Source organism: Telmatherina bonti, assembly GCF_933228915.1.
Source record: "Telmatherina bonti genome assembly, chromosome: 4".
Classification (NCBI taxonomy): Eukaryota; Metazoa; Chordata; class Actinopteri; order Atheriniformes; family Telmatherinidae; genus Telmatherina; species Telmatherina bonti.
The window spans coordinates 32,294,911-32,321,331 of record NC_136622.1 but is presented as its reverse complement, the minus strand read 5'-3'; the positions used below and the strand labels follow the sequence as shown (position 1 = coordinate 32,321,331).

The 26,421-nt window shown below is 40.0% G+C and overlaps 2 protein-coding genes across 2 annotated transcripts; both read right to left on the bottom strand.

The window, feature by feature from the left end:
* On the bottom strand, positions 1-8,372 carry ocstamp (osteoclast stimulatory transmembrane protein; the record flags this gene model as incomplete). Its single annotated transcript, XM_079238576.1, has 5 exons — positions 1-33; positions 120-386; positions 472-1,486; positions 3,942-4,086; positions 8,291-8,372. The coding sequence occupies 5 exons, from the start codon at positions 8,370-8,372 to the stop codon at positions 1-3; spliced, it is 1,542 nt and encodes a 513-aa protein (XP_079094702.1).
* An 8,092-nt stretch (positions 8,373-16,464) lies between these two features.
* Positions 16,465-26,146, bottom strand: slc13a3 (solute carrier family 13 member 3; the record flags this gene model as incomplete). The annotated part of the gene is made up of 13 exons (XM_079238642.1): positions 16,465-16,647; positions 16,739-16,876; positions 18,610-18,771; positions 20,115-20,227; positions 21,797-21,894; positions 21,998-22,102; positions 22,204-22,296; positions 22,394-22,519; positions 22,606-22,785; positions 23,653-23,719; positions 24,476-24,654; positions 24,788-25,053; positions 26,039-26,146. 13 exons carry the CDS (start codon positions 26,144-26,146, stop codon positions 16,465-16,467), a joined length of 1,818 nt encoding a protein of 605 aa, XP_079094768.1.
* Between the last annotated feature and the right edge of the window lie 275 nt (positions 26,147-26,421).

Here is a 26,421-nt window from a genome sequence, read left to right as displayed (position 1 = left end):
TCACAGAAAGCTGTCATAGCAGTAAAACTTCATCTGCAAACAGAGACATCAACAGAAAAAGCCTCCAGTTCCATCATTTTTTTCAACTTTTCTTCTCTTTTCCTCATCAGGTGTTCCACTCTCCTCTTCTCCTGCTCCCTGAAAAAAGATGCACAGATCTGTCTGCGAAGTCGTCTGGCATAAACTTCGAGGAACACGAAGCAGTAGCTGATCAGCCACAGACATCCCAGCAGGACCGTGACTCCCAGGTTTGGAGCAGACGTTGTCACGTCACAGAGTGACGGCTCGGGGTTAAAGCTCCAGCTGTAATCCCTGTGAAAGTTTGTCAGCTCCCGCTTGGTGCACGATTGTGGGATGAGACAAAAAGCAGGGGGGAACCAGTAAACCTAAAAACAGGAGTAAAATTAGTGAAAACCTGAACAGGTGAGGCAGCAAAAACGGAGGCAACACATGGAGCTCAGCATGTCTTACCTTATAATTGACACTTATGGTGGCAGTTGTAGGTGGAAAATCCTGTACCCAAGGCACAATCATCTGGACTATATGATACACAACATGATCCAAAATTACTATTAAAGTTATCGCAGTGAAGTATAACGTCACCACAACCAGTGATATAAAACAAGAAGTACATTCCTGACTTGTTAGTTTGTACTTTGAGAAGTTGATTTTATCTTTTATCTGCTTGTTATTCGCAACATGTGATGTTTTCTGCAAGAACCTCCCAGAGATGGAGCCATTATCAAACCAAACCGATGTCAGGTAGGACTTCAAGTAGCGCGCTGATTCAACTATAAGTAATGCAACAAAAATAGCAGCAAGGATCCGGTTTGATAGGAGTTTGCCTTCTTTGAGCAGGTCCCTGGCATCTGAGAACTTCTCCTCCATCTCACCAATCAGCTGAGCAAACCTGCTTTTGACTCCTGACACGTTAACGTGTGTGAAATGATCAAGAGTCCTCAGGTTATTGACAATGCTCAGATCCTCTCCCTTCACTTTGATGGCCTCTTTAACAACATCTTGCTTTGCTTCGTTGAAGGGTTCGGATGAGTTTAACAGAGTCTTAGTGAAACCCTCGGCTGTGCACTTGAGGATGCGCGCGACTGCTCCTACGTTGGCGGTGATGTTAGGGATGACGTTCAGAACTAAGATCATGACAGAAGCTGAGACGAGGAGCTTGCGTCCCTGTTTGGTGCAGACAGTGGGCAGGATCATCGTTAGGACGCAGCGCAGGGGGTGGCACAGGAAGGACACCATTAACATGGTCACACCGTAGAAGCAGGTGGTCGTAACCGATGCTTGGTGGTCATATTTCAGCGTTTTTGATAGCCAGCGATGCAGCAAGCTGCCGCTGATGATGACAAATGTGAGACAAAGAGACAGCAGAGCCAGGATGTCCCTGCCTGAAGGAGACGGTGCAGAGTAAACATTCCAGATGTAAGAGAGCAGAGATTTTATGGCCTGTCTCGGAGACGCCGCTTTGCTCCTGAGTAAAACAAACAAAACAAAAAACCATATTAGAGATTTTTTTTTTTGTCAGTTTTAGAAACGTGCCATTATTCTTTCCAGCACAGGAGTCAAACTCCAGTCCAGTCCTCCAGGGTCAGTATCCTGCAGGTTTTTTGTTGTCTCTATGAATGAATGGAGAGGTTGGCAGGAAACTGTTGGAGCCACTTGATTTGAATCAGGTGTGTTGGTGCAGGGAAACAACAAAAACCTGCCAGATACCGGTTCTAGAGGACTGCAGTTTGACACCCTGCTTTACAGGATCAATATTACATCTGAAGGGATCATTTTCTTTGTGGACAACTCTTGAGAGCTGCAGTCCTGTAAAAGTTAGGAGTTTCCCTGCTGCAACACACCTGACACACATCAGACTTAGCAGTCTAGTGAAGTGCTCCACATTAAGCTCCTTGATTTGAGTCAGGCGTGTTGCAGCAGGAAAACACCTAACATTTGCAGGACTGTGACGTTTGAGGACTAGAGTCGCCCACATCTGATCTAGACTCTTTGAAGAGATGTGATTTCAGCTACTTATTCATTTTCATTCAGCCTGATTACATGTGCACCAGAAATCAGATTTTTACCTGATTTCTAAAGTAATCGTATAATTCAGGTGTCCATATAGAAACCATTTCAGATATTTGCTTTCGGATGTTTAGCATCTTATTACCTCTCACATTAGCTGCTGACTTCATCATGAAATAATGACGACTTTAATAGATTCATGACTTTACTTCACACTAAATAGAACATGAAGCGATTTAACTGACAATTTACAGTTAAATCATACATTCGCCAATATGCCAATACATTTGGACCCAAATATATCATTTAGTACCATGTCTTTTTCTTTTTTTTCTTTTTTTTTTTGTTGAGGATGTTCAGAAGTTCATATTGTATAGCTTTGAAAAATCATGAGCGTCAGGGGTTTGATTTCTAGCTTCCTCGCGAGTATCCTTGGAAATAAACTTCTTTTCAAATGACTTTATTTTCACATAAAAAAACAAATCAGTGTCATTGAACTAAATTTTATATATTGGTCTAAACTGGCATCTTTATTGAAATATTGATGTATGAAAGAATTAACAATGAATTATTTTTCACCAATTGATTTATTAAGGGCTATTTAAAAAACATCAAACTACATTAAAATGATCATTAGTTCATTATGAGCAACATCCATAATCATATCCAGTTTGACCTTCATTTTAAGCATAAAAACACAAGTAAAGCATTGATTTTCTCATCTGAATCTCAGCAAAATGTCAGCTAAGTAACTCCTTTCTGTCAGAGAAGCTGCTGTTTTAGCATCAAGACTGGATTCAGGCAGTCACAGCTGGTCTTTCTCTGTCCAAAGTTTCCCAACACTTTGCCTACCTTGACCTCTGCACATGGCTGCCTAACACATTTATTTACCCTGTCTGAGAAAGTCCAAAACAAATATTAATTTCCTATTTTTTGAAAAAAATTCAACCATGTAATTCTGCAAAAATTTAATAAGGTGGGTTCATAAATTAAAACAATAGGACAGATACACAATAAACATTTGTTGTATTGAAAATAACTGAGATTTCTTACCTGACAGGCAAAACAACTTGTTTTAAGATCGACTTCATTCTCTCTAGGAACTTCTGAGCCTGTTTGCAATCACAGCACTGGGAAGCGTTGGTTCACCTTCATGTGAAAAGGGGAACTTTGCTGAACAGTCACTGTCATGTTAGTGTTTGTGCATCGCCTGAGTGACCATGTGAGAAATGAATGGCTCCTCTCTGCATAAATCCCACAAGGCAAAGAAAAACAAGTATAAAGGCATGACACATGCAATCAAGCAATGTGACGGACGTCACATTGTCCAGATTTCAGTTTTGATGTGACTGTGAGAAATCTGATAACTTTAGATGATGAAACACTCGTTGTCTACTTTTATCCACTTGTGAAATTAGCTTGTTTAGAGCATTTTTGTCTCAGCAGAAACACCACATGGGGTGGGAACACAATGTCACAATGTGCAGCAGTTATAAATTTACGGCAGTAAGCGTATGATCACACAGAGCTCCTCCTCCCCATCTGGGCAAAAAATGAAGAAGAGTTTTTATTTTCTCAAAGCAGTTGAACTCATCACTGTAGTGGGTAACTGAACTGCTCTTACAGGCATTTTCTGTTAGGAGAGATTTATCATTCAAGGACATCACAAGTTAGATAATCAGTCCATGCACAATATCACCATAGCAACAAGTCTTGCAATATTTCTGTTTCAGATCAGTTTAACTGAACAGCTTCGCTTCTCTCATTAGTCAGTTTCAATAATAATAATAATGGATTAGATTTTATTTAGTGGTTTTCAAGGCACCTAAAGCACTTTATGTTGAATCCATTCACTCCTCATTCATATTTAGTAATTGTAAGCTACATATGTAGGAAAAGAGGTGAAAACCCACCAGCATCCTCTCCAGCCACCACCCAGACGTTCACATTCACATCCATATTTGTACACCAGTGATGCCAACTTTGGAAGTACGGGGGGGTGAAGTCTCTTGCCAATCTGCAGATCATTGGAGACCTTCTCTCCCTCCTGAACTACTGCTGCACCACAATAAGACAACATGAGACAACACTGCTCACTATGTTGCACAAAACCTGAACTTTAAAGGAGCAAAAAGTGAACTAGTTTAATTTGCTGTTGTGCACTGTAGAAACTGTAGAGGGGTGTCAAACTCCAGGCCTGGAGGGCCGGTATCCAGCTGGTTTTCCTTGTTTCTCTCTACAAACAAGTGGATCAAATCAAGTGGATCCTGCGGTTTCTTGTTAACCTATGTATTAATTTCAGACAGGTGTGTTGGAGCATGGAAACAAGAAAAATCTGCAGAAAAGCAGCCCTGGAGGACTGGAGTCTCACACCTTTGTTGCAGACCAGAACAAAGTGTGTCGTGAGCTACACCTTCCTCCACCGCTTCCTCCTACCCCTCACTCGCTTTGTCTCCGAATGAATGTGCAAAGTGCAAAAACACAGCGAAACAACATCATGGGACTGTGTGGAACTTATAGTGTTTATGTTGTTCCTTCTTCTATCCAGGAGAAGAAGAGCTAGTTTTGAGTCAAATCGCAGCCCCTTTAGCGTTTGCAATGCTCCCCACACAAAGCAGATGTTAAACCGGATTTTGTCCCCCTTTTTTTTTATTTTAGACAAATTCTTCGCAGACTGTTGTTTCTTTAAAGGTTATATCTGATCCTGGTCGTTTTAAGGTTTCATTCTGCTCTCTGCCATTTTGCTTCAGTAATATGTGCTGCCATTCCTCGCTGGCTGTGGCCTTAGGAAGGGAGAGCGCTGAAATGAGAGAGGAGGGGAAAATACATGAATGCGCCCATAAATGCGCTGATAAATACGGGGCTCCGCATCAACACAGACTGACAGTGTGTGAAATCACATTATTACCCCAGATTAAATTACACATTCAGTTTTTCACTTTGCGATTTTTTAATTCCTTCAAATGATACATTTCCGCTTATTGCAGGTTGTTTTAATGCAATTTAATGCAAAATTTGTATCTGGATTCAAGTGTAGGAGCAGTAATGCTAAATGTATTGGTAATAATGGAAACACTGTCAGTGCTGGAATGAAAGAATAATGTGAAAAAAATGCTTGAGCACAGGGGTGCCCATCTCCGGTCATTGAGAGCCACAATCCTGCAGGTTTTCAATGTATCCCTGTTCCAACACATCTGACTTAAAATAATCAGTCATTATGCAGAACTCCATTGGCTGTCTGATCCATTAGGTGTGTTGAAACAGAGATACATCAAAAACCTGCAGGACAGCGGCCTTTTAGGACTGACTTTGGGCACCTCTGAAGGTTGGAAGGCCTGAAGCAATTAGGTTATTAATCATGGTGTTGATTGATGTCAAATACAAAGTTGAACTTTTCCTTACGTTTCCCTGCAAGCTACACTGAATAAGCAACAAAAAGTGTCTGAAAACCAGAGAAATGGAAGCACCGAAGCCCGTTTCCTTCAAATGAGACGGACTTGGTGGAAACGCTGCATTGAAGCCGGTACTGGTGCCGTGTCGTCTATCAGAACGACAAACACCCGGCGTTCCCTCCTGCTCGCCGCTTGACAGGCTAAGAGAATATTAAGATTAACAGAGAAAACTTTAAGTATGGAGACTTCTAGTGGAAGAAAATAATCACGTGTATGGGAAAACTTCCAGCTTGTGTCACCAACATAGGAAGGAGGATAATAATATGGCAAAAGATTAAATAATATTAGATTAGATAGTACTTAGTATAATTGTTAATGTAGTATTGCAGTTAGTATTATATGGTATTCATAAATATCTCTCTGTGACATTGGCTAGGATGACTGACAACAGAAGATTAGTTAATATTAAGATATCAAACTTCATGATGTTCAGGGTGTTGCTGACTAATAAGGCTAATCTATCATTCAGATATCAGGAAAAAGCAAATGAACAAAATGTAAGATTGTTCCAAGAAATTCCCACTGAGATACATCAGCACTTTTCTCAAACCATCACGTATTCCAACAAACTAATTTTGATATTCTCATCTTGTTTCACAGCACACACGCTGTATCTGAATCATGTTAGAAAATCTAATGAATAAAAGGAAAACACACTGAGCCATAACTAACACTGAGAAGGCAGAATGTTACAACACTTATAGAGATGACGACCACCCAGAATAAAAACAGCTACAAGACTGACTAAACTGTTTGTGTTGGAAATTACATCAGGTTGGAGAAATTATTAGAAGATCTATGCATGAAGTAACTACAGCTGACCACTAGATGTCACTGTTATGGTCTATTTTACAAAGCTTTGAAGCTTCGACTCTTTTTTTCAGTGCAATCAAATAGAAGCCTCAAAAGCTTCACAAGGCTTCATCGACCCATCTCTACTGAAAACATCTGGTGATCCAGGCTTTCCTGGAACTCTTCAGTATGAATGTTAATGCTGCAACTGAGAAAGTGGCTCAACGTAACTCCAGGAACAACACCAGAAGAATAAGCAGAGAAAGAACATTTGCACAAATTTACACTGATTTGAATGTGTCCTTCAGATGCCTGAAGAGGCAAATCTGGTCAGATGCTCTTCCCTGTTGCCCTTCCTGTTGTTCAGAAGCGCAAGACACGCAACATGTGAGGACACGAAAATCGGAAGTTGCATGAGCAGCCAAAAGAGCATCGAAACTATTACCATTAATTGTGACGTCAACTTTGGCATTTGTAACTGTTCAAGAGGTCAAGAGGCAGGCAAGAAGTAAATGACTCATCAATATTTCTGAAATAGTTCTGCAGGAAATGACAGCTCTAAAACATCATCATGTGTACAACGAAGAGGCTATTTGCATGCCATGTGCGGCACATGACTGGGAGTTTCCATAACAGAGCTGACCAGAGGACTCTGACGGCGCAGGACTTGTAGTTGATGTAAAAGATTTACAACATTGTCTTCTGGAAAACTGGCTTCACTGGCTATTGCTGAAAGTGCTTAGTCACTTGAAGTCTGATAACCTGTGGTCAAAACATACCCTCAGTCCCATGACCTCTTCACTTTGTCAGCATTAGCTCCTGGGTACAGCTTTAATTGATTTGTGCCATTTTCCAAGTTTTGATATCAAATTTGCATTGTTAACTTTAAAACAAGATGCTAACTGTCTTAGTAAAATGGATATTTGTCTGATAATTGTTGCTCTTAGTTTCAGTTTCCACTCAGGATGTTGTGATGTTTCTATACAGTGATCTGGGATCCCTAGCAGCCTTAATTGTAGTACACTAAAGTTAGCATAAACACTATGGTGCTATGTTTGATGCTGTATCACGACAAATACTTATTTTATCGGGATTGAATAGTAACCAAACATTTTCCAATTGCACTTAAATGAGAGGACTTTTTGTCATGATAAAATCAGTGTAAACAGACTGAGATGGAAAAGGAGCCTTTAGCAATTAAACAACAAAGAAAAGATTGTTTCTTAGATGGCCAGTTAAACCAGCTACTAGGTTAGCTTTATGAAATTAATAGTTGTAGACAGTCTGTGCAATGCTAAATACAAAATTCATGGCAAAATGAACACATTTGATTTATATATATTTTAATACATCTCCTTTTAAGACCAGGCCCATGAAAAAAAATGGGAAGTCCAATTATTTGAATATGAGGTCTTTATTTGACCCTTAAACAAAAAGTTCCCAAAAAACAAAAACAATAAAATTTTTATGTACGTTTATCATTTTTTACCATGTCATATGTTAATGTTATTATAGTGTTATCCTCCGATTTCTGGTATATATTTGGGCGCAAAAGACATAATTTAGACATAATTAAACTCATTAATATATGTCTAAATTGCTTCCTATGGACCAATTTGTGCAAACAATGCTGCAGACCCTCCATCAAATCATGCCTATGCATGTACATGCTCATGCCATCAACAAAAATTGGAAAGACGTTTTGGAAGAATAAAAAAAGGAAAACTCTTATTCTACTTTCTTTTTTTCTTTTTTTCAAACGAACTACATTTGCTGTTTAAGGCTGTTTTTGTTGCACAGGTGAATGCTTTGTGTCCTGATCTGTGCATCATACAATGGAGCCATTTGCTAACCCCTGTAACCTTGTGCAAGTTAGCCATGTCTGTCAGAATTTGTGACAGCAACAAGGTTTCTAACGTTGAGCAAATGCTGCAAGGTTTTTACAGCTGGATGTTCTATAAATATAATAAACTTTTTATGGTTTCTTTGAGTGTGAGCTTTTAGACATAGTAAACTACTCTCTTCAGGTGTCTTCCCTTCTGCTTTTAAAACGGCGGTGGTAAGGCCCCTTCTGAAGAAGAGTGGCTTAGATCCAAACATGGTTGATAATCACCGACCTGTATCCAACTTACCGTTTTTAAGTAAAATCGTAGAAAAAGTTGTTTTTACTCAATTACACAAGTTTTTGAATAAACACAACATTTCAGAAAAATATCAATCTGGTTTTAGGACTGACCACAGTACAGAGACGGCCCTCTTAAAGATTGTTAGTGACCTTAGATCTAACTTGGACTCACAGAAACTTTCTGTTCTTGTTCTACTGGATCTGAGTGCTGCATTTGATACAGTATATCATCAGATTTTATTAAACAGACTCAGAAGTCTGGTGGGCCTCTCAGGAACTGCTCTTAAGTGGTTTCATTCCTACCTCTGGGATCGACAATTTCTTGTAAGTATGGATACATGCTCCTCACGAACCTATGAAATAAAATGTGGGGTTCCCCAAGGATCAATTCTAGGCCCATTACTTTTTAACCTGTATATGTTACCACTTGGGGATGTCATCAGGAGACACGGCGTTGATTTTCACAGCTATGCCGATGATACACAGCTTTACATCGCCGTGTCCCCTGATGACTTAGAGCCACTTAATATTCTTTTAAACTGTATTTTAGATATAAAGTCATGGATGGCAGCAAACTTTTTACAGCTCAACCAGGACAAAACTGAAGTTTTAACTATCAGTCCTGAAGGCAAGAGAGAGATCCTTTTATCAAAATTGCAACATTTTAATCCCTCCCAGTGTGTGAGAAATTTGGGTGTTGTTCTTGACTCTGAGCTGGATTTTATTCCACACATAAAAAATGTAACAAAAACAGGTTTTTATCATCTAAAAAATATTGCCAGAGTCCGCCCATTTCTCTCTCTTGCCAGCACAGAGGTGCTGATTCTTTTATTTCCAGTAGATTAGATTACTGTAACGCCCTGCTCTCTGGTCTTCCTAAAAAGTCTCTTTCCAGCCTACAACTACTACAGAATTCAGCGGCACGAGTTCTGACGAGGACCAGAGGGCGTTACACCAGTTTTAAAATCGCTGCATTGGCTTCCTGTGCGCTTCAGGATTGATTTTAAGATTCTTTTACTTGTTTATAAATGCCTTAATGGTCTTGAGCCTTCTTATTTATCCAACCTTCTTTTTAATTATGAGCCTTCGCGGACCCTGAGGTCCTCTGGTACCGGCCTTTTAGTGGTTCCTAAAGTCAGAACTAAGACATACGGTGAGACCTCTTTCCATTGTTATGGTCCTCGACTGTGGAACAGCCTGCCAGAGGACCTTAGGGCCGCGGACACTGTTGATGTTTTTAAGAAAAGGCTCAAGACACACCTTTTTAGCTTAGCATTTAACTGAATTTTATTTTATTTTATTTACTTATCTTAATTTACTTCATTTATTAATTAATTTATTTTTAAATTGTTTTATTATTATTTTATCTGTGAAAATGCAAGAGAGCTGTATAACAATGATTTAACCTCTATTAACTGAATAAACCTGGAAAGACTACAATTCCTCCACAATGTAACATTAAAAAAAAAAAAAAAAAATTACTTCAAATTATTTCTGCTGGAGGTAGTTCTAAAATCTGCTGAATCATAGGATGTACTTCATGCTCTGCTTCTTCTGTTTTTTCTTAGTTGCTGTTGTATGTCATGTGCTGTAAGCTTATCCTTTTAAAACCAAAGGGTCAAATAACTATATAGTTTGTCCTGATATGTAAAACAGCTTAAACAGCTTAAACAGGTTGATTTCTCTTTCACGCGACTCTTTATTCGCCGTAACGAGTGTGATCAGACAGGGCCGGATTAAAAGTGCACAGGCCCCTGGACTCAGAGTGTTCCAGGGGCCTCCTTCCCCGCCGCAACATTGTGAAAATTGTGAATGATCCACTGTGAAACAACATTTCTAACATCTCTCAGCCAGCAGTAGAAATAGCAACACACAGGCAGGGACGATAGGGTCTTCTCATGCCCCTGCTCTCGGGGCTTTACTGGGGGGGGGTACGGGTGGGGGAAGAGTGCCGTCCATTAGGCCTAAGTCTGGGCTGGCCTGGCTGTAGGAGGGTTGTCGCCGGCCCTGGGGGGGTGCTGGGTCGGCTGCATCTGTGGGGTGGTGGGGGGGACGCTGGGAGTGGTGGGCGGTAATTATGGGGGCCCTGATCGGGGCCATCCTGTCCTCTGCCCCCTCTGAGGTATCTCACATGGGACATGATGGAGGGGTAAGGTGAGGATGTGTGGGAGTGGGTGTATGGGGTTACAGATGGATGGTGGGATGGCTGGGGGGGGGATTAGGGTTAGGGATATAGGTGGGTAGGGGATAGGGATGTGTGAGGATGAGTAGATGTGTGTGTGGAGGGGTATGTTGGCGCGTGGGTTGTATTGGGGTGTGCCTGTGTTGGAGGAGTGAGGGTATGTGTGTGTGTGTGTGTGTGTGTGTAGGGGGGGGTGTATATGCGGAATGGGATGTGTGAGTGAGGGTGAAGTTTGGAGGGGGGCTATGGGTGGTGGAGGGGTGTTTGGTGGGGCATGTGTGGTTGGGTAGAAGTAGAGGGATGGGGTGGCGGGGTGTGAGCGTGTGTGTGTGTGGGGGGGGGGGGGTGAGCGTGTGTGGGGGCGGGGGCGATTGGGGTTCGTGTGACTTGGTATGGGTGAGTGAGTAGAGGTGGGGTGGGGTTGTATATGTTATGGATGATGTGCATGGATTGCAGAGGGTTGTGTGGATGGGGGTTGAGAGGGGAGTGCGTGTTTGGGGGGGGGGGGGGGGGTATGCATGTATATGTGTGAGGGGAGTGCGTGTTGGGGGGGGGGGGCGGGGTATGCATGTATATGTGTGTGTGGTTTGGTGGTGGGGGGGTGGTGTCCTGTACCCGGGGGCGCAGCTGGTGCGCTGGGGTGCGACCTGGCTGCCGCTGGGTGGCGGTCTGGGGATCCTGGTCCTCCGTCGGTGTGGGCTGTGCCCTCTGCCTGCGGGGGCGGGGGGCTGCTCACGGGCTCTTGGGGCCCTGGGGCCTGCGCTCTGTCTGCCCTAGGTGGCCGGTGCCCGGCGGGATCGGCCCTTGCCGGCCTGGGCCTGCTGGGGCCTGTTCCCCCTGACTGCGGGGGACTCTGGTTGGGCACCTCCTTCGCCACCTCCTGGGCAGATGCATGGCTGGCTCTGGAGTGGGGGGGTTGGGATCTGTACCTGGGGGTGACTGTCGGTTACCCGGGTCTCTGGGTTCTCCTGGCCTTCCTCTAGCTGTAGGCGGGCGGGGTCACATTGGCATGATCACTCTTCTCTAAACACGTTCCACTCTGAATGTTCTGCATGAATGTTCTGCATGTGTCACAGTCACTGAGTCATCCAGCAAGTTTATTCACTAACAGCAGGTACCTCTCTTTCTGTCTTTTTGACTTAACTTGCTAGTTTCTGGTCTTCATGATTGTCAACGGTTTTGTTCTCCACGAATCTAGAGTTGGCTTGTGTGGGTGTATATATTTATGTGTGGGTGGGTATGTGTGTGTACTTATGTGTATGTGTATGTGTATGTATGTATGTGTATGGATATGTATATATGTATGCATATGTGTGAGTGTATGTGTATGTATGTGAGTATGTATATGTGTATATATGTATATATATATATATATATATATATATGTGTGTGTATGTATGTGTATATGTATGTATGTATATCTATCTTTATGTATGCATGTATGTGTACATGTGTGTGTATGCATGTGTATGTATGTGTATATGTATGTATGTATGTATATATGTATATATATAATGTATGTGCGAGTGTATATACATATATATGTAGGTGGGTATGTATGTGCATATACATGTATGCATTGATCTCTTTCTTTTGTTTTTTTTTTTTTTGTTGTTTTTTTTATGTTCTCTTTTCTGTTCTCTTTCTGCCCCTTTCCTGTCCTTTCCGGTCGGGTCCAGTAGCATAAACTCTGTAATACAAGCTATTATCCAAAACAAATTGAAAAATAAAATAAGAATCAAGAAATACAAGGGGATCATTACATCTACAAAAGTTCCCCTTGGCAAAATAAATTTGCTCAGCAGAACACAGCATCCAGAACATCAGTCTGCTTGCTTAAATGCTGGACAAGACAAAAAAAAAAAAAAAAAAAAAAAAAAAAAAAAAAAAAAAAAAAAAAAAAAAAAAAAAAAAAAAAGAAAAGGCTCAAGACACACCTTTTTAGCTTAGCATTTAACTGAATTTTATTTTATTTTATTTACTTATCTTAATTTACTTCATTTATTAATTAATTTATTTTTAAATTGTTTTATTAGATTTCTTATTTTTAATACATTATTGTAAAGTCCTTCTATATATATATATATATATATATATATATATATATATATATATATATGTATATTTTCTTTTATTGTTGCTCTTATTTCTTACTGCTTCTTAAGGTTATTCATCTTCTGGTTTTAACTCCAGTGTTTTCCTTATGGGGATCCTGCATGCTGGGGACCCTGCCTGTTTGGTCTGGGGGCTGTTGTCATGATGACCGCTGCTGTTTGGGTGGCGCGGGGTCCAGCACTGCAGCTTCATGGCTGCGGGGTGGCCCCGTTGCTGCCTGGGAGTTGTGCGGTTGCTGTGGCAGCGGCCCCTATGAGCATGCAGGGGACTGGCTCCTGGTGTGGATGGATACCGAGGTATTGTTTCCTCACATCAGCATCAAGTCAGAATTTTTATCACTTACTGAATGTTTTTAGTTGTTTTATGAACCAGAATTCAGTTAAAGAGACATTGTTCAGGGAATGATGTTTTTCGGGGAATGTGGGTGGGTGGGTGTGGGTGGGTGTTGGGGGGGGGGTTCTTTGCTCTTTGTCCTTGTGTGTGTGTGTGTGTGAGTGTGTGGAAAGAGCTTGTGTCGATTATTTTTAAATGCCTTTTTATCCACTGTTTGTTTTAATCCTTATGACTTCATTTTATCCTGTAAAGCACTTTGTGTTGCCTGAGGCATGAAAAGTGCTCAAGAAATAAAGTTTGATTTGATTTGATTTGATAAATATGGGCCACATTGTGTCAAGAAAAGTGAAAACCTTAGCAGTAAACCTGCAGAACGTATTGAGCTGTGCTTTTTGTGTACACATTTCAAGCAAATTCATGCAGAACAAGAACTAAATCGTCATAACATAATTTTATTTTTTATGACAGAAATTACACAAAAGTAGATCACAATGAAACAAAAATGCACACATTCATTAATCATGGTTCACAAAATAATGTAGAAAATATTCAGAATATTGTTTGAGTTATGGCTTTGAAGTGAAACATATGCAATATAATTCATGAACATGTAACGTGATCCTACTGATTTAAACCAAAACTACATTTAATGAGTTATTCCCAGAGGTCTGTCTTGTTCTTCTAGCAGAGGTCGGCCTGGTAGTAACAACACAAACGTCACGCACTGCAGACAACCGGAGCTTTTCCAACAGAAAATACAACAGAGCTCAAAACTGTTACAGCAGAACTGAAATGTTTCTCTGGTTCAGTCCTTAATAAAAGACTGAGAATATAATAACAGCAGTTGTTTTTTTTTTTTTAACTTAAAGAATCAGCTTAAACTTCAGCATCTTAAATTTTAAATACTCCAAGTGGCCAAAAAATTTAACAACATGAAGTCTTGGACTTACAGTAATATGTGTAATAAGCTTCTTAAAGGCTTCATACCAAGTAACAGCTGAAGCTCCCAGAACATTCTGGCATTTTAGACACAGAACTGATATCTACAGACTTTTGTCCCTATTTGATCTTAAATTTTCATACTATCATGATATACAGTCACGTGAAAAAGAAAGTACACCTTTATTTATTTTTGAGCTTTTACATAACAGGGCTTCAAAAACAAACAACAGCAACTAAATAATCTGGCTCTTCTACTTAAATTCCCTTGAATTATTTATCATTAGCAAGCATGACTTCTATACAAGTTTGAACATGAGATATTAAGACAGTTTGGTGGTCTGGAGTACTCAGGTGTGTTGGCAAATTGCCCAGGAGGAAAGACACCCGTAGAGAGAGGAAGTAATGCACGTTAAGGGCTGAAACAGTACCGTCCAGAACTGGAAATCCTAGCAAGTCAGATGATGCAACGCTAAAAGAAACTCCCCAAAACCCCAAACATTGCTGCTCCCATCAGGTCTCAGTATTTAAACAATGTCACCTTAATATAGTAGGGCTGTGACAATTTGCCTTTGTGCCAACTTGATTTGTTTCTGATTTTTTGGGTGCCTATTTGATTTGAATTGTGATTCGCACAATACTTTGCTATTGGTGATTTTTGTAGATTAAAAACAAACCAAAAAAAAGAATACTTTTTTTTTTGCTCTTCATTTTTCTTGATTTCAATTAGGAAAAAAACATCACAGTAGCCAGATTATCATTCTGCTGCTATAATGTCCAAAAATACAAGTAAAAAGATCAATAAAAACAATAAAATGACAAAAAATTCACAATGGATTATTTTTGTTAATTTGGAAAAAAAAAAATCAAGTTTAAAATTGTGAATCAAAAAAATCCCAATTTTTGATTTGTCAGTTTGATTTTCCCACCCTTATTAAATATTACCTGGAAAAAAAAGTGATTATGTGTTTTCTGTGTTTTCAGAGGAAATTAAGTTCATCTGGTTGACACGGCTTCCCCATCCAAATGAGCAAACATTTAGTCGCTTTGATCGGGTTCTGGTGAGTGAGTTGGTGCCAGCAGATGGTAACCACCAATCAGGTCATTGCTTGATGACCAGAAGCCTTTCACTCCCTCAGCCTCGTCCAGAAGGATGGCAGCCGTCCCCCAAGTGCTTAGCCACAGTCTACCAGTACAGGGCTGAACAAGTGAGCGGCCAACGACACTTGTGAGCTAACCTGAACAACACTCACATTCAAAGTCTGGTTGAAATTGGGTCATACAACAAGGCAAATTAATCCCAAGTACTCCAGCAAAGGAGAATGACTGAAAAAGGGGGGAAAATATTAAGGTATTGCTTACAGTCCAATCAAAGTACAAAGCTCAATCTTACTGAAATGCTGTGGGGAAACTGAAAGCCTCTTTCGTACATGCACAGTGCCGAGATGTTCTAACAACATTTAAACTGTGGCATGTTGTGCTGCAAATACCGGATTTTCCATCCTACATATCACCAAGTGAAATGATGCATTTATGTACCAGGAAATATTCTAGAGAGTTTGTTGTCACCATTCATAGGAATTTATGTGTGCGCCTTGGTGAGAGTTTGTCCTCTCTGTTCAGCTGCAGGCTACTTTCTGCTCTCTACCTGTAACCGTGGCTACTAACAGCCCTGCAGAGCTTATATCAGCACATTCTGTACAGTCAACCGACTCCAACATGACGTGCCATGTGGTGCCTCATACGCGCACTTGACAGGCGTTCCCTCACACATTCTCCTTCATATTTCCAGCCAGCAGAAAGCTTCCAGAAGATGACTCAAACAAACTGTCTGGACCAGCTCCTTACAAGTTTTATCTGTGAAAATGCAAGAGAGCTGTATAACAATGATTTAACCTCTATTAACTGAATAAACCTGGAAAGACTACAATTCCTCCACAATGTAACATTAAAAAAAAAAAAAAAAAATTACTTCAAATTATTTCTGCTGGAGGTAGTTCTAAAATCTGCTGAATCATAGGATGTACTTCATGCTCTGCTTCTTCTGTTTTTTCTTAGTTGCTGTTGTATGTCATGTGCTGTAAGCTTATCCTTTTAAAACCAAAGGGTCAAATAACTATATAGTTTGTCCTGATATGTAAAACAGCTTAAACAGCTTAAACAGGTTGATTTCTCTTTCACGCGACTCTTTATTCGCCGTAACGAGTGTGATCAGACAGGGCCGGATTAAAAGTGCACAGGCCCCTGGACTCAGAGTGTTCCAGGGGCCTCCTTCCCCGCCGCAACATTGTGAAAATTGTGAATGATCCACTGTGAAACAACATTTCTAACATCTCTCAGCCAGCAGTAGAAATAGCAACACACTGGTGTAACTATCTGGCTTTTACATACATTTTGTTTTATGTCCAAACTGCTGGTGATTTCCCTACATGGGCCCCAAGTGGGCGTGGGCCCCTTGGCCTGTCCCCATAAAGCCCATTGGATAATCCTGCCTTGGATCAGAGCGTAGCATTGAGTGGCTGGACGGCAGATAAATGCATGTTAGTTATAAGAGCCGTTTTATTGATTGGTTGAGCCCAGTCTGGGTAAGTGTTCAAACTGAACATGGCCACACCCCAAGTGTTCATAGCCAGAGAGACCGAGAGGATGCCCAGGATGTTCATGACAAAGCCGGTTTTCACCTGAGAACAAGGCACAGACAGGATGAGGAGGATGGTGAGCAGAAACTGTGGTTCATGTGCATCATGTCAAAAGCCATTCAGGGGGAGTTACCATGTCTTTGACCATGAGGTGTCCTGATGCAAATGCAATGGAGTTGGGTGGCGTGGACACTGGCAGCATGAAGGCGTATGAACATCCTACCGTTGCAGGGATCATGAAGTACAGAGGGTTCACTGAGACACGAAGAGCCTGCAGAGACAGACACACTGGTAAAAAACTACATTACATTTAATGTCATGGTCTCAGGTTTTTTGTTGTCTTGTCATGTTCGAATCTAGTTTTCTGGGGGTTTTTTTGTAGTTTTTTTTCCCCCCTTGTTTATTCCGCTTTGCTCTCTGCTTATTATTCATTAATACAGCTGTTTCCCATGTTTCTTGTTAGTTGTCATGGACTTATACTGCTGAGGGACATCCCATGATGCACTGTGCACTTTTTCATCCCTCTGCTCCTTATCCTCCATGTAGAAACATACAAACATATTGGCATCATTAACATATTTCTCATTTTTTCTGCATTTTTTCCTAAACAAAAGTGCAGAGCATGTTGGTTTGTCTTTCCTGTGCTCTTCCTCTCAACTGGTCCAGGCAGATGGCTGCCCTCCCTGAGCCGGATTCTGCCCGAGGCTTTTCCTTCCTATTGAAAGGGAGCTTTTCCTTTACACTTTCGCTTCGTGCAGCTCAGGTTGGAGGATTGAATCCAAGTCAAAATACGATACAATCTGTTGGTTTTCCTTAACTAAGCTACTCATTATGAATTGATGTGTCTGCAAAGTGTCCTGAGAGGACGTTGTTGTGAAGTGGCACTATACATATAAACCTGAACTGAAATGAATTGTCCTCTGTCTACTTATGCTGCTTGGTTTTCTAGTTTACGTTCATGTCTGGTTATGTTACAATGCCCTGTACCAAGTCCACGTTTCCGAGTTTTTTTAAAGCCTGAAATCTTTCCGCTGCCTGCCTCATCAGCCTGCTACTAGGTCCATAACCTCCTGTACTGTTAACATCTCATGTAAAAATATCTTAAATGAAGAAACAAAGCATTAATTTTGATAAAGTTTAAACAAACACTTTGGGTCTAAGGTCTCAGAAAATGATAGCCCCTGCAGATAAACTTTACTACCTGTTTGCTCTTTTTAAGTTGACACATGGTCCAGATAGAAAAGCTAAAGGGAGGTGTTACCAGTAGAGATATAGTTTGAGGAATGCAGAGGTTGTTGGGTTCTTCTGCCTTTGATAGCAGCTTTCAAACTACATCACAACGTTAGTTTTTAAAGATACTTGCATAAAATGTTGATGCGTCATAAGAAACATACCAATCTTCCAGCAATCTGCCTATTTTCCTACTTAATGGAAGATGACAACTTATGCAAACTAAGATATCTGCAAAGTAGCTGCATAACTCCAAACAAACAGAGAAACAGTAACAGCAAATCTTTTTCTTGTATCTGAGGTAAACTGGCACTTTAAGTGAAACAAACTCGTACGTGTGTTTTTATTTTCTTCTACGGGCATAAGAAGCATGACTAAACGCTAAAACTCAAGATAATGATTACCAGGAACAGCAGTTAATGTGCAACAGGCTACATACACGAGAACATCTATTGCAAGACTTTAACAAGCCCTCTGAGCCTTTGAGGGCGAGGTGAGTCTCAAGCCATTTTCACTGTTTTGCCTTCAACAATCTGTTCACACTCATGTGAAAACAAGTTGAAATTGAAGCATGATACAAGTCAACTCATCACTAAAGAGATCATTACAAGTTAAAATGCAGGTTAATAAAAAATAACCTTAAACAACAAATGATCTCACAAAAAGAATGTGCAGTGGGAATTTAGATGCCTATAATGCACATAGAGTCATTTTAAGCCAGGAAATACAGGAAGTAGCTTGTATGCACATCCTCGTGTGGAGGATCAGTCTTACCAGTTCAGCAATGACAGGTAGAAATATGATAATTGTGGCAGTGTTGCTGGCAAACTCAGTGAAGCAGGCCAGAAAAGCAGTGATCAACATCACAGCTGCAGCGGGGGGGACTTCAGCCAAAGGCTGGAGGTGACCTCCGATCCAGGAGGCGAGGCCAGATTCCTGCCGAATGCCGAAAGATCAAGGTGAAGGGTTAAAGATCAAATCTCAACATAATAAACCAAAGTAGAGAAAAGAACCAAACAAAGCACAACAGGATGCAGCCGACAGAGAAGAGAGGAGAGAATCTGATCACATCTGGAGGAACACTGAATGTAATGTGGCAGACCTGTGTCAATTCTTAAGACTTAATGATTTTTCTGGTTTTTACTGATCAAACTGGGATGAAGGCAGGCTCATCGAGAGGCAGAGGCATGTGGAAACAGACACTCAAGCAAAGGTGGATTACAGAATCCACACATACAGCAATTTCTCAAACAACAATTGCATTTTCAGAATACTTTACTTATTGTTTTCCTGTTCTGGGTAGGTGTTAGCTGGAGACTTTTACCAAACAATACTGGAAGAATATCTCACTGATTTTCCAGACTCAAATCACAGAGGTTGTGTCAGCTGCTGCAAGTACTTCACACAATTCCTTATTTCTGACCTGTGTGCTGCTATCCATAAGCACTACCATATCATGAATTTAATGTAAATATTTTTTATTCAAATTCTTCAAATTGAGTTATAAATAATAATATAAATATCAAATTTATCATTTAAATAAGTACATTCTAATAAAAAAAATAATACTGTACAAACTATTACTGTACTTTTTTCATTGTTATGTTCGAAATATAAGTTGAATATGCCACACTCATATGTGATGAAATATTGAACAAATGTGCAAATGAATAGCAGCTCATTATCACAAAATGCTCCCCTGTTAAAAACCATAGTATGACATAAGCCAACTGCGAAGTACAGAAAATTAATCGGTGTATTACATTGTAAAATGATCAAGCAGTAATATTATTTAAGCGCCAGTGATGCTGTGCTGGTGCAGACCCCCTACACGCCATTCAAATTTTGAATGCTACCATCCTGATACTTTTAGATGCATCCCTTTTCCACATGAATGTCATGTTACCGGGCATCTGCAGAGCTGGATGACATGCAGAAGATGGAATTCAGTGATTTGATTCAGGTGTGCTGGAAATGGGTTGCATCTAAAAATTGCAGGATGGTAGCTCTGCAGGACCGGACTTGGGCACCACTGGCTTAGTTGCTCCTCGTATCTAGCAGAATATATAGCTGAAGTGGAGTTTTCCTTCTTTTTTTAAAATTTTTTTATCATTTTGTCATCCTTTTCTGGTTGTTACTAGTTTTATTACTCCTTATCAGAATGATTTCTGAAGTGGTCTTTTTCCATGCAACCACTGGGAGCCTCAGCTTATGGGGGAACATGAAGGATTTACTGCATTCAGTAGTTTGCAACAGCTTATATGTGCTCACATCTTTACCTCACAAGCTTTGGCCATTGCAAAACCGCCTCCAAGTAGCAGAATGATATTCCAAGGAACAGACTCCTGAGCTTTTTTCCACGAAAGGAGAGGAACATAAGGAGTGTTTAAAGCTGTGGGAAAAATGTTGGATCAAAATATTAGAAGGCTTTTAATCCAGCATGACATATATAATACATACAGCTGCTGATAATAATAATAATAATAATAATAATAATAATAATAATAATAATAATAATAATAATAATAATAATGATAATAATAATAATAACAACAACAACGATAATAATAACAACAACAACAACAACAACAACAACAACAACAACAATAATAATAATAATAATAATAATAATAATAATAATAATAATAATAATAGTAATAATAATAATAATACATTTTATTTGTTTGGCGCATTTCTCGACACTCAAGATCGCCTCCTGAGACATTTTGGATCACTTTATAGTAAAAACTTTGCTCAAAAACATGTTAAACACACTCATATTTATTTTCTTCCCCTGTATGGACACCAGAAAGCGGAAGATTACACTAAAACAGGGGTGGACAGGTCCGGTCCTCGAGAGTCGAGTGTTGGGAGTTTCCCTGCTGCAACACACTTGACTCAAATCAGTGGTTGATGAGACTTCTCCAGAGCTTGACACCAAACTTTGGACAAGTCTAATCATTCATTGATTTGAGGTCTGATGTGAAGTCTGCTTAAGAAGTCTGATTTGTGTCAGGTGTGTTGCAGCAGGGAAACTCCCAACACTTGCAGGACCTGCAGCTCTTAAGGACTGGAGTGGCCCTCTCCTGCACTATAACAGCGTTGGTATGTAATGGTAAATATCCCTTAAGAATGTTGCTACTTTTTAAAAATATATTTTGTTCAAGGGAAAAAATAAAGACCTTGTATTTTTTTTAAATTTTATTTTAAAAAAGGGACCTCTTTTACTATTTTTTCGTGAGTTGGGTGCTTAAGGGTTAATTAAAGTGTACAACAAATCAGTTTAGACTGATGCTTTTTGGTGTTTCAGCTCACTAAAGTCAGATTTACTCTGTTCAAATATTCACCCCATGCTGAGAGGGACGGATGAGCCCCATGATTTGCTTTTTTCTTTCCTTTTCTGATGTCCAGTGGTTTATTTGAGCAGCTGAAAATAACATACACAATCTTGTAGACACGTGCCTCCCAACCTCAGACAGAAAACATGTGCATTCAGTTTTTGCGCATGTTCTCACACACACACAACAGAGGACATAATACTGATTTATATTCAAAAGTTCGGATGCTCACCAGCACCACAAACACAACCATAAATACTACTTGCCAAAACTTCTGACTTTCAAACAAGTTTTCACACTATGTTACATGATTCAGGTTGTGGTAACAGTTTGTGATCATGGAAACAACATAAGTAATAAGAAAAGCAAACTGTAAAAAAAACAAAGTGTGACTACAAAGCTTTGACAGATTATTCTAATCACAGGAACAGAGAAAGTACAGTCTCGCTTCCAGAAAAGAAAGTTACTAAGACTCTCTAATCTACATTATTAACATTCCTCTGCTTACTTTCTTTATTTTGCAATAACTGTTCAAGATACGTAGAAAGCATAAATCTATTTTATATCGAAACACAACTTTGTTTTGTCCCAAACTTGTACTTTTTTCTTGACTTGTCACTGACCTTGTGGATCAAGCCACCACTTCAGAGAAGGTTTTTGTGAGGGGAAGAAGAACAAGATGGACACGATGATCACGCCTGTGACGGCGTCTGAGACGTACCTGTAGGACAAGAAGAGGGGAAGAAAATGAACAGACAGGTGACATTAGCCTTACCTGCATCGTGTGCTTCGTTTCGCAGCATATCAAGTGCAAGTTTTCTTACCCTTTTTTAAAAAACACGGACCAGCCAGTGATAAATTTTGGGTCTCTTGTGAAGAGAAGAATAGCAAACAAGAAAAAAAAGAAAGAGATGGCCCCTTCTGCAAAACTGAAATTGAGCACGCAAAATTGAATGAACTTGCTCTGACACATAAATGTACTTATCCAGCATTATTGGCATGAAATAAGAAGACATACACGAATCCTCACTTTATGGGCCCTAGTTTTCTGTAATCTTCCTCTATGAGAGCTTTGGCTTTGGCTTCTGCTTGGGCTCTGTGGTCATGTTTTGTGAAGCACAACCTGCATGAAAAATTAAACAAATACTCTAAAATAAAAACCTTTACAAACTGAGTAAAAGAAAGAGATAATGTTCAACTTACAGAACACAGCACATTACCTTGTATTCAGTCCTCCGTAGAGAAAAGAGATCCATATCCATCCCAAAAACAGGAAGAGAAGCATGAGAGGGAAGGCAAATGCAAACCACGAGCCAAAGTTGATAAGATCGCAGTTTGGGAAATAACTGCGAATCACAAAATGATCATTGTCAAATATATATATTAATATAGCGCGATGGTTATCCAGGTAACTCAGAAAAAAAAAGGATACCTCTTTAGCTGTCCTATCAGGATGAGGTTTGGTGCGGTGCCTGTGAGCGTGGCGGTCCCTCCGATGCTGGCTGCATACGGAATACAGATCAGGAATCCTTTCCACACTTTCATCTGATACTGTGCCTCTGATCGGATCTCCTCAGCTGTCCTCAGGTCAGTCGGCTCCGTTACATCCAAACTTCTGATGTCGCACCAGCATTTGACATGAACGTGTGGTTATTATAAGAACTCCTATGACAGTGTCATAAACGTGTATCTACAGTTTGCAGATCGTCAGCATGGCTTCAGATTACAACTGCAAAATAATCTCATCAAGTTTGCTTCCAAGAATATTCCAGTAGCGGTTTTTAGGTGCCTAAACTATACTTTTAACAAGTATTTAGCTGTTGTGTAGTTCACCAGGAATGTTAATGTTACCCAGACAGCAGACACATTGGACCACATCCTGGCTACATTTGCCATTTCTGGCTCAGTAATGGTCAAGTGTTGTGTAGGCCAGAAGCTGGCTGCTGGCCTGGATGTGGCTTACAACTCGTGCCTTGTGGGTAACTTGTGGTGGTCATGTGGCTGAGTGTTGGCAGCCATTTTCAGACAGAGTCAAAGCTGTAAATCAAGACTATGGGCAAAGTAAAACTGCAGATATAAGACTCTTTCTATGCCATTTTTTTGGTTCCTCCAGCAACTGAATTGTTTGCATTTATATTTTCCAGACAAATAGTCTGTCATCAGTCTTAATATCATTGTGTGACTTTGATAAAGTCTATGACCAGGAAAACCACAGGCTGGCGTTGGTCGAGCTTGACTGGGTCGAGTCTAGATTGCAACAAACTCAAGCACCTTTCCATTTACACTAATCAAACAACGTATTTCTTTTGTTAAATTTGTATTCAAATGAGTACTGATGAGAAGTTTTCATTTTCACCCATACCCTCAAACGGATATCTTCATCTTGCCTGCATTCATGCTTAGCTAACAACCTGTATTTAGCAGACAGTGAGGCTGGACTAGAATATCTGTTGAAAGCTGTTTTGGATGCTTTACTTACCCATCCCTTGTCAGTATTTGTTTTTCAGTGGGCTCTGAGGGCAGTGAATGCAACTTCACAGACTGGCCTGATAGAAATGTGAAGGGAATTAAGTCAGATTTACACACAACAAAGAAACAAGACAACAGTATTCTCCACAAGAATAAAAATGAATGAAATCATGAAGTTGATCTGTTGTACTTTGAATGCACTTAATTCTTTAAGATGACTTTAAGATGGTAAAGCAACATTAATCAATAAATACTTGAGTAGTGACTAACTGTGTCTGAAAGCTCTGAAAACTACACGATGTCCTCGTATTAGATTACATATTAAAATTCTTGGCAACAAGGTAGAAATGATGCAACAACCTTCGTCACTGTCTGTGTAAAAGTCTTCTTAACACTGTTAGGATCATGTTTCTGTCCATTTGAGGAGGATGTGTGTAATATTAACGTAATATCTTCCATCTATCAGGGAAATTTGTCGCATATAAATGTTCTACTACATTTAGTTACTAATTGTGCCTGCCTGTAGTTATGGACTATGGCTTATTCAGAGCTTTTTTTACTGTCTGTTGTAGCAGAATATACTGTGGATCTTGTAAACGTGACCCAAAATTATTAAATTTTTGACAAAAAATTGCTTATATGTTCACTAAAACCAAGGAATGGTGACAATTCTCTCTGGACCAATCTACCTGACGGCTTTCACATCCAAAGACTTTATCCATTTTTATTTGTTGAGTAACGTTTCACACAGTTACACTGTGCAGATAGTGTCCCAGAGTCAGGTGGGAGTTTGTTTCACTTGCTATAAATACAATTGAGATCATGCAACATACCATTTATCACAGCATTGTCTTGCTCTTCGGGGGATTTGGACTTTTGCTTCAGAGTCTCCAGGTCACCAAAAAGACTCTCCAGAATGGCATTTGCAATCGGGAGCATCATGGCTGTTGTGGCAGTGTTGCTGAGCCACATGGACAGGAAGGATGAGGTCAGCATCATTCCCATGATGAGCCTGTAAAAACAGTCAATAAAACCAGTAAACACCATCAACCCTGTCTGCAGCTCCAAATGCTCCAGTTGTTCACAACAAGAGAGCTTCTAACAGGTGATGCAGCCACTTGCTGTCAGAAGAGAAAGTTCCTCACCAGGCTGGTTTTACACCAACAATACTAAGGACCTTAAGTGCTATTCTGCGATGCAGGCCCCACTCTTCAATAGATGATGCCATCACAAGACCGCTGAGGAAAAGAAAGTTGGTTTCAATGAAGTACTGAGGGCAGACCTTTTTGGCTGGAAGAATTCCCAGTGTTGGGAAGAGGCAGACTGGAAGCATTGCTGTGACAGCCAGAGGCAGGGCCTCTGTACACCAAAATGTCGCCATCAGCAACACCACGTAAAGGCATTTTCCCTCCTGGAAGAGAGATAACATGCTTTAATGAGCTACTCCAACAACAACATCATCATCATCATAAAATTTTCTGCTATACTTTTGGTTTCTTTTGCATCAAAAATAATGCCTGACATGTCAAAACACGCCACTCATTATGTCTGATATGAAGATGGAAGGATGGCTGTCTAAACATGTCAGGTGTCTGAAACGCTGTAAGAACATAAACAGTATGAACTAATCCAGATTACGAGATGTTATGACTTTTTGGGGCTCATATTGAAATAATTATGTCTTAAACCGTATTTAATTAACTGAAATGTTAATCAAAGTTCAACAAATGTTGACATTTTATGGCAAACCTATTGAAATATTTGGAAATATAAATGTTCAACCATATAAAAAGGGGTTTTATGATACTGGAGTATATCACAAGACTTTCAAAAAATTGATTTTTCTAAAATAACATAAATAAAGTAGCGTTTAGTACTAACAGCTTCTTCAAATATCATGCTGAATACTGGTGTCAGTGAAGTAGCCGGGAAATAAACTGATCCTTGATGGTGGGTGTGATTCTATGATTTCATGGCATGCAGAGGCATTTTGTATGCCTACTGAAGTGATCAAACATGGTGATTTGCCAATAAAGGTTAAAATATGTCAAGCAGAATCCCAGAGTCCATCACTAAATACATTACTTTCTCAGTGAAAGTCAGTTTAAAGGGATATGAGACAATCAGCTGATTCTTCCATTCAGGAAACTGGAAGCAAAGTATATTTAGCATTTATTTTCCCTTGAAAGCTGACTCAATATATAAACAAAACAAGTATCAAAACTGAAATTTTCAGAATTAATCTCAGTTTAAGCTCATAAATCCACTGAAAGCTATGCCTTCCATTATAATCATATCTACATAGTAGACTTTATGATGATGTTCCTGCTTTTGTTCTTTGATGACAAATTATTCAACTAAGTACAAACGAAGACATTTAGCATCAAATCACTCACCTTTTCCGGTAGAGTAAAAATTAACGGCAGAAACACAAGTGGAGCGAGCAGGAGGATCAGCTGTTTGTGGACATACCACAGCTTCTTGGACAGCTCAGATATTTTCATCCTCTGACTGAGGTGGTCTTACTGTGTTTGGTGAAAATGAACTTCAGACTGGCTGAGAGGAGCCTGTGAGGCAACATTTAAAGCCTATTGCTGAGCACAGAGAAGATTAACCACACACTTTGCTACAGGTTAACTCCTCCTGTAGTGTTGCTAAACAGGATAGTAAACTTTCCGTCAGGTTTCCAATTGTTACAGCCCGGCTCAAAAGGCTGCAGCAAAGAAGGGAGGCAGGCACAAAAGTGGGTGTTTTACAAAGAAAACTTTATTAAAGAAAC